The sequence below is a fragment of the Mytilus trossulus genome, chromosome 13 (genome assembly GCF_036588685.1).
Source record: "Mytilus trossulus isolate FHL-02 chromosome 13, PNRI_Mtr1.1.1.hap1, whole genome shotgun sequence".
Taxonomy (NCBI): Eukaryota; Metazoa; Mollusca; class Bivalvia; order Mytilida; family Mytilidae; genus Mytilus; species Mytilus trossulus.
In genome coordinates, this window is record NC_086385.1 from 54,892,592 (window position 1) to 54,901,582 (window position 8,991).

Genomic DNA, 8,991 nt, shown 5'->3' on the forward strand with positions numbered 1-8,991 from the left:
ACTTTCAATCTGATTAAAGTAAAGGTCCTGTGTTCGCGCTTTGCCGTCCACTTTCAATCTGATTAACATAATGGTCCTGGTCCACGATTTGCTGTCCACTTTCAATCTGATTAAAGTAAAGGTCATGTGTCCACGCTTTGCGTCCACTTTCAATATGATTAAAGTAAAGGTAATGTGTCCACGCTTTGCTGTACACTTTTTATCTGCTTGAAGTAAAGGTCATGTGTCCACATTCCAAATAAGAATAACAAATTGGATTAAAAAGTAAAATCACAAAAAATACTGAACTCCATGGAAAATTCAAAAAGGAAAGTCCCCAATCAAAAGGCAAACTTAAAAGTTCAAAAACATCAAACGAATAGATAACAACTGTCATATTCCTGACTTGGTACAGCCATTTTCTTATGTAGAAAATGGTGGATTAAACCTGTTTTTTTAGCTAGCTAAACCTCTAACGTGTACGCGTTAAATGCGTTGCAATGTACCCATTTTACCAGACGTGATTGCTAACTTGTGCCTCCTGCACAACCAAACGATTGATAAAATAGCTAACAAGTATTGATCAAGGATATTTTTATTGCCTAGTCAACCTCACCTTGGGGATAATATATATAAGGAATAAAGAAGTAGAAAAATTAATATCAATACGAGAGAAAAAAACACACACTGATGTTAGTGTAAACAAAAAATAAGAAATACAGTTATTAGAACAGCAGAAAACTCAAATAAATGATATTAGCACACAGGACACATTATCTATGTGGTGTTATTGCCAATATGACAACTGACAACCAGATACCATATGACATGAAAGTACACACTGTATACATATTAGTACGGGAAAGTAATTAAATATTAATTCGACGGAAAACGATGAAAACTGAATATAAAGCAGGATACATTTCAACAGGTAAATGAGTGCGAGAGAAAGTATATAATGTTGTATAAGGGTGGAAGAACAAGCTAAATCTGATATAAGGGCGTAATAACGTACAACTTACACTTTTTGGAATTTTTTATCCTTAATGCTCTTCAACTTTGTTCTTGTTTGGCTTTATAAATATTTTGATATGAACTTCACTGATGAGTATGTAGACGAAAGGCGCGTCTGGTGTATTAAATTATAAGCTCTGTACCTTTAATAACTAATTATATAAATGCGAAACAGAAAGTATAGTAGAAAGTATAACTACTAAGAAGTAATAGAGAAGGACAATTATTTATTGTAAGTGCCTCCACAGCTGATATAAGTATAAGGAAATGTAAAACGCATAGTAATCCGAGAGATAATACACTATTTTCAGGTTCGATAGACAACTGAACTTATTTCATGTTATTTAGAGCGGTAAAAGCATTGATTTAAGAACGGGTAAAAAAAACTAACTACTATAAATATAGATGAATGTTGCAAAACTAATATTGATGTTGATCAAAGTACCAAATTTCCATCATAACCTTAGTATCCACCTTTCTGGTATACTTGGTTGTGATTTTTCTTCCGATTATTAGCCAACAAGACATAGCACGTTCATTTACTCCATCTAATCTATAAAAACAATTAGGAAAAATGAATTTCCATAACTAATATCCTTTCAATTCAAAACAACTCCAAAAGCTGATGTTCAGCAGTTGTCGTTTGTTAATATGGTTAATAAATGTAATAGTTTCTCGTTTTTTGATAGAGATAAGAACGTTGGTTTTCCCATTTGAATGGTTTTACGCTAGTCAGTTTTGGGGGCCTTTTATAAATGACATATCGAAGACCGTGCGTTGACATCTTCTTACATCGACATAAAATTTCATAACTTTGTTGGAAAGTTGAGAAAATTTATTATTACCAATGACATCGTAATGAAACAAGAAGAAAAACAAACGTTTATAGAGAGTTTTCTTTACATTAACATATTTTTTTTTCATTTTGTAGGATATAAAGAAATTCTAAAAGTATTATTGAATGATTTCCGAAAAATTAAAGTCGATCAAAAAAGTAAAGCTGGATTTACTGCTTTGATGAAGTCTGCTATACAAGGACGTACAGCATGTGCAAAACTGATATTATTCGCAGGTATGTATTTATATTGTTTACATACATCTTCTCTGTTGACATGCATATGGTGTGTTTACATGTATTCATTGTATTAATACTTATTCTTTAATAGTGTTAACATGGCGCATTGTGTTCGTTCACGTGTCCATTGTATAAAAATCTGGTCATTGTGCTAACATGTACATGTGTTCATTTGTGTTTCTCGTAATACCATGGGTTCATTGTGTTTTCAAGTGCTCTTTCAATGTGTTATTTTAACATATTTTTACAGTTTAAACTGTGTTCGTCGTGTTTACATGGGTTTAACGTGTAAAATTCTAGTCATTAGGTTTACATGTGCTCATTATGTGTGCAAGAAGAAAAAGAAAACGTAAACTGTTGTGCTTATCTGATCATTCCTGTGCATGATGATAGCTCATTATACATGTTTGATATCAAAATATGCATTATTATTGCAAATGAGACAACTATCCATCAAAAGACAAAGGAGTATATAAGCCACCATACGTCATCATTTAGCCTTCAACAATAAGTAAAACTAATATCATTTTATTGCAAGCTATGAAGGCCCCGGCATAAATCATGAGAAACAACATAAAATTCATCTTCAAAATGAAAGGACAACCCCAGAGCACTGAATTTTGACCCGGGTTCAGATGCATAAGGAATTTATCATATTTAATTAAGAGTTTCTCATTGGCACTCATACTTCATGCACATCTTTTTTTTTACTGATTCTAAAAATAAAAAAATCCGTAAAATCTGTATAGATATAAAAGAAGATGTGGTAAGATTGCCAATGAGACAACTGTCCGCCAGAAACCAAAATGACACAGACATAAACAACTATAGGTCACCGTACGGCCTTCAACAATGAGCAAAGCTCATATCGCATAGTCAGCTATTAAAGTCCCCGATAAGACAATGTAAAACAATTCAACCGAGAAAACTAACGGCCTTATTTATATAAAAAAAAAAAGGGAACGAAAAACAAATATGTAACATATAAAGAAACAACAGCCACTGTATGTCAGGCTCCTGACTTGGGACAGGCACATACATAAATAATGTGGCGGGGTTTAACATGACAGCGGGATCCCAATCCTCCCCCTAACCTGGGACAGTAGTATGACAGTACAACATAAGAACGAAGTATAAAAATCAGTTTAAAAAGGCTAAACTCATGGACAAAAGATGGACTAAAATACAAGTGAACGTGGCCGGGTACTTATACATCCCGACAAAAAAGACACAATGAACAGATCTTATAGTACTCGCAGTAATCTGACAACTATGTTCACACCATTTCATATTAATATACTTTTAGGTGCTAACCCACGTCTCCGTGATAACGGCAGGAAATTAACAGCAGAGGAATGGGCAAGGTTTACAAATCGACATGAATGTGCTGATGAAATAGCTAAATTTACCAAACTGAAACGTTGTCTCTTTGGTGGAAGTAAAAAAAATCACAAAAGGTCAAATAGTGAACCGGACTTAATAATAGCAGCAGAAAAATGCAAAGAATGCAAACCTATACAAAGACAGAAATCTAAATCGTTCCGAAAGAAAGTAAAAAAATTCATTCCATGGAGTAATGACTCATCTCCATCACTGAAAGATCAGAATCCATTTGAAATTATTGCAAGGTGCGTGTCAACACCCGTACTTCCTGGTGGCCTTGTCCCGACAGCGGCGCAACCTAGACTGAAACGACCCGTCAGTGTTGATCATATCCCGAGAGTTGAAATTACCTCACCTATTGAAAAGGGTTAATGCAATGTATGCTACATACTTTTTTTACATCGGAGTATCGCCTAATGAATGAAAAAAAGAAACAGTTGGAACTGGTGGATTTATGATTTTTGCAGGGGGATGGAAATTTCCGAAAAAAACTGAATATTTATTTAAAATTTTTTTGTGGACGAGTATATTCCCAAAATTATTATACATCATAAGAAATACTCCCGCTACGCACTATCCATTGATCTGCCACTGACTTTGGTCAAATATTATTACATTGTATATGATGACATATCACAAGCTATTTGTCAGATTTCTTTTTTAAAACTGTCTATCAATATAATAAATGTATTTTTATACATTATATATCATTTTAAATCTCTTTATTATCCGGGTTTTTGATTTATTTACCTTTCCTTAGAAACGCCCCAGACCAGGAGTACGACACGTGTTCTGGTGATGACTTCCAAAGATACGCTCGATATCCTCAGAACGACACGTCTTTCCGGGCTCGCATTTCTTAGACACGCTCGAGGCCAGGGACACGACACGAGCCCTTTTGAGATATGATGCTACCAAGGTAACGTAACGAAACGTGTCTTGGCGTATCACTTTTGATATACGTATGACACCAGGGGTATGAGATGTGTTACATGTACTGATGTTGCCTTCTTAAGGTACGTATGATATCAGGGGAACGAAACGTGTTCTGGTGTAGCGTTTTTGAGATACGTATGAGACCAGGGATAAAACATGTGTTACTGGTGTATCCTTCTTGAGGTACGTATGAGACCAGTGGAACGAAACGTGTTTCTTCTGTAGCCCCTTTTGAGATACGTTTGAGACCGGGGGTATGGCATGTGTTACTGGTGTAGCCTTCTTGGTGTACGTATGAGACAAGGGAAACGACACGCGTTCTGGTGTAGTCCTTTTGAGATAGTATGAGACCATGTGTATGACATGTGTCACTGTTGTAGCCTTTTTGCGGTACGTATGAGACCAGGGGAACGAAACGTGTTCTGTTGTAGTCCTTTTAAAATACATATGAGACTAGAATTACGAAACATGTTTCTTCTGTAGCCCCTTTTGAGACACGTACAAGACTAGGGGTATGATATGTGTTTCTTGTTTATCACACTTTGAGACATGAACGAGAACAAGGGTTGACATGTTATTCTTGTGTAGCCCTTTTTGAGACACGTAAGATACCAATGGTGTGATAGTGTATTCGAAGTAGCTTTCTTTGAGGCATAGTTTGGAGAACAACATGTAACTTCTATAATGCACCAAATCGCAATAAAGTACACATGACGCAAATGATGTATGTAAATTCGTGATACATGAACTAATAAGTATTATATAATAAACACGGATAAGTTATGAACCAGATGTTCAGTAGTTGTTGATGTGGATCATAACATTTCCTCATTTTTAATAAATATTAGACCGTTGGTTTTCTTCTCTGATTCCCTGTCCGGATTATAATTTTTGTATGTCCTTTTTGGTTTTGATCGTCCTTCCAACTGTAAAACAATAAGATTATTATGTTCTCGAGCATAACAGACGAGACACTTATTGCTCAAAATGTTCAATCTTGTGTAGTACAAATGGTACTGTAACAATAATTGTAAAACATACTTTGAAAGCATTAAGGTGGATGACTAGACCGATAAGTGACTTTTGACAAACAATGCATCAAGTCATAGCTTAAAGACCTTTAATCAATAGAGTATTCAATTGTTTTTTGTTCATATATATAATGAAATCGGAATAAAACTTATTCATAGAGTCCTGTAAAATTTCCACGTTGTTAAACCTTTTTAAATATCTCCAAATGTCACAGTTTTGTCTTTTCTTTTCTCCAATGAATGGTATGTCAATTGTGATTTAAACAAATCACCAACCTCTATTTCTTATTAAGACACCTATGTTTGTAACGGAACCAAACATATACAAATAAGAAAAGAACAATTTGTGGTGCTGATACATGGTACGTGGAGAAGAGGGGGGGAATCAAAAAAATTGGTGTATCTAATTATTGTTTTTTTTAAATACTTTTTTCAATCATACGGTGGCGTAGGCACGCACTCTGAGTCTGTCACTGACCGTCATTGAAAACTTTCAATCTGATTAAAGTAAATATCCTGTGTCCACGCTTTGCTGTCTATTTTCAATCTGATTAAAGTAAGGTTCCTGTGTTCGCGCTTTGCCGTCCACTTTCAATCTGAGATTAAAATAAAGGTCCTGGTCCACGCTTTGCTGTCCACTTTCAATCTGATTAAAGTAAAGGTCATGTGTCCACGCTTTGCTGTCCACTGTCAATCTGATTAAAGTAAAGGTCCTATGTTCACGCTTTGCTGTCTGCATTCAATCTGATTAAAGTAAAGGTCCTGTGTCCACGCTTTGTCGTCCACTTTCAATCTGATTAAAGTAGAGGTCCTGTGTCCACAATTTGCCGTCCACTTTCAATCTGATTACAGTAAAGGTCCTGGTCCACGCTTTGCTGTCCACTTTCAATCTGATTAAAGTAAAGGTCCTTTGTCCACGCTTTGCTGTCCACTTTCAATCTGATTAAAGTAAAGGTCATGTGTCGACGCTTTGCTGTCCACTGTCAATCTGATTAAAGTAAAGGTCCTGTGTTCACGCTTTGCTGTCTGCATTCAATCTGATTAAAGTAAAGGTCCTGTGTCCACGCTTTGCCGTCCACTTTCAATCTGATTAAAGTAGAGGTCCTGTGTCCACACTTTGCCGTCCGCTCTCAATCTGATTACAGTAAAGTTCCTGGTCCACGCTTTGCTGTCCACTTTCAATCTGATTAAAGTAAAGGTCATGTGTCCACGCTCTGCCGTCCACTTTACATCTGATTGAAGTAAAGGTCCTGTGTCCACGCATTGCTGTCCACTTTTTATTTGATTAAAGTAAAGGTCATGTGTCCATCCTTTGCTGTCTACTTTTAATCTGATTAAAGTAAAGGTCCTGTGTTCGCGCTTTGCCGTCCACTTTCAATCTGATTAACATAATGGTCCTGGTCCACGCTTTGCTGTCTACTTTCAATCTGATTAAAGTAAAGGTCATGTGTCCACGCTTTGCGTCCACTTTCAATATGATTAAAGTAAAGGTCATGTGTCCACGCTTTGCTGTACACTTTTTATCTGCTTGAAGTAAAGGTCATGTGTCCACGCTTTGCGTCCACTTTCAATATGATTAAAGTAAAGGTCATGTGTCCACGCTTTGCTGTACACTTTTTATCTGCTTGAAGTAAAGGTCATGTGTCCACGCTTTGCTGTCCACTTTCAATCTGATTGAAGTAAAGGTCCTGTGTCCACGCTTTGCTGTCCACTTTCAATCTGATTAAAGTAAAGTCATGTGTCCACGCTTTGCTGTCACTTTCAATCTGATTAAAGTAAAGTCATGTGTCCACGCTGTGCTGTCCACTTTCAATCTGATTAAAGTAAAGGTCCTTTGTCCACCCTTTGCTGCCCACTTTCAATCTGATTAAAGTAAAGGTAATGTGTCGACGCTTTGCTGTCCACTGTCAATCTGATTAAAGTAAATGTCCTGTGTTCACGCTTTGCTGTCTGCATTCAATTTGATTAAAGTAGAGGTCCTGTGTCCACACTTTGCCGTCCACTTTCAGTCTGATTAAAGTAAAGGTCCTGGTCCACGCTTTGCTGTCCACTTTCAATCTGATTAAAGTAAAGGTCCTGTGTCCACGCTTTGCCGTCCACTTTCAATCTGATAAAAGTAAAGGTCCTGTGTCCACACTTTGCTGTCCACTTTCAATCTGATTACAGTAAAGGTCCTGGTCCACGCTTTGCTGTCCACTTTTAATCTGATTAAAGTAAAGGTCATGTGTCCACGCTGTGCCGTCCACTTTCAATCTGATTAAAGTAAACGTCCTGTGTCCACGCTTTGCTGTCCACTTTCAATCTGATTGAAGTAAAGGTCCTGTGTCCATGCATTGCTGTCCACTTTTTATCTGATTAAAGTAAAGGTCATGTGTCCATCCTTTGCTGTCCACTTTCAATCTGATTAAAGTAAAGTTCATGTGTCCACGCTTTGCCGTCCACTTTCAGTCTGATTAAAGTAAAGGTCCTGTGTCCACGCTTTGTCGTCCACTTTCAATCTGATTAAAGTAAAGGTCCTGTGTTCACGCTTTGCTGTCTGCATTCAATTTGATTAAAGTAGAGGTCCTGTGTCCACACTTTGCCGTCCACTTTCAATCTGATTAAAGTAAAGGTCCTGGTCCACGCTTTGCTGTCCACTTTCAATCTGATTAAAGTAGAGGAGTGTCCACGATTTGCCGTCCACTTTCAATCTGATTAAACAAAAGGTCCTGTGTCCACGCTTTGCTGTCCACTTTCAATCTGATTGAAGTAAAGGTCCTATGTCCACGCATTGCTGTCCACTTTTTATCTGACTAAAGTAAAGGTCATGTGTCCAACCTTTAATTTGCTGTCCACTTTTTATCTGACTAAAGTAAAGGTCATGTGTCCACGCATTGCTGTCCACTTTCAATCTGATTGAAGTACAGGTCCTATGCCCACGCATTGCTGTCCACTTTTTATCTGACTAAAGTAAAGGTCATGTGTCCACGCTTTAATTTGCTGTCCACTTTTTATCTGACTAAAGTAAAGGTCATGTGTCTACGCTTTAATTTGCTGTCCACTTTTTATCTGATTAAGGTAAAGGTCATGTGTCCACCCTTTGCTGTCCACTTTTTATCTGATTCAAGTACAGGTCCTGTGTCTACGCTTTGCAGTCTGCAATGTTAACGAAACAAAGTGATTAAAGTACAGGTGATGTGTACAAGCTTTGCTGACTGCTTTGTGAACGAAACAAAGTGATTAAAGTACAGTTCCTGTGTCCATGCTTTGCTGTTTGCTTTGTGAACAACAAAAGGTGATTAAAGTAAAGGTCCTGTGTCCACGTTTTGTTGTTTGCTTTGTGAACAACAAAAGGTCATTAAAGTAAAGGTCCTGTGTCCACGTTTTGTTGTTTGCTTTGTGAACGACAAAAGGTGATTAAAGAAAAGGTCCTGTGTCCACGTTTTGCTGTTTGCTTTGTAAACGAAACAAAAACACAGTATCTGTATTTTTACCTGATATCTTAGTTTTCAGTATTAATCGGTCAATCACTTAATATTTCATTAATATCAGCACATATCTAAATCTTTTTCATATTACAGTATAACTAAACAC

The 8,991-nt window shown here is 36.8% G+C and overlaps 1 protein-coding gene across 1 annotated transcript; it reads left to right on the forward strand.

Annotated features, from left to right (window-relative positions):
* The first annotated feature begins 873 nt into the window (after positions 1-873).
* On the forward strand, positions 874-4,104 carry LOC134694491 (uncharacterized). The gene is made up of 3 exons (XM_063555503.1): positions 874-910; positions 1,925-2,065; positions 3,375-4,104. The coding sequence occupies exons 1-3, from the start codon at positions 874-876 to the stop codon at positions 3,821-3,823; spliced, it is 627 nt and encodes a 208-aa protein (XP_063411573.1). The 3' UTR covers positions 3,824-4,104.
* Positions 4,105-8,991: the final 4,887 nt, after the last annotated feature.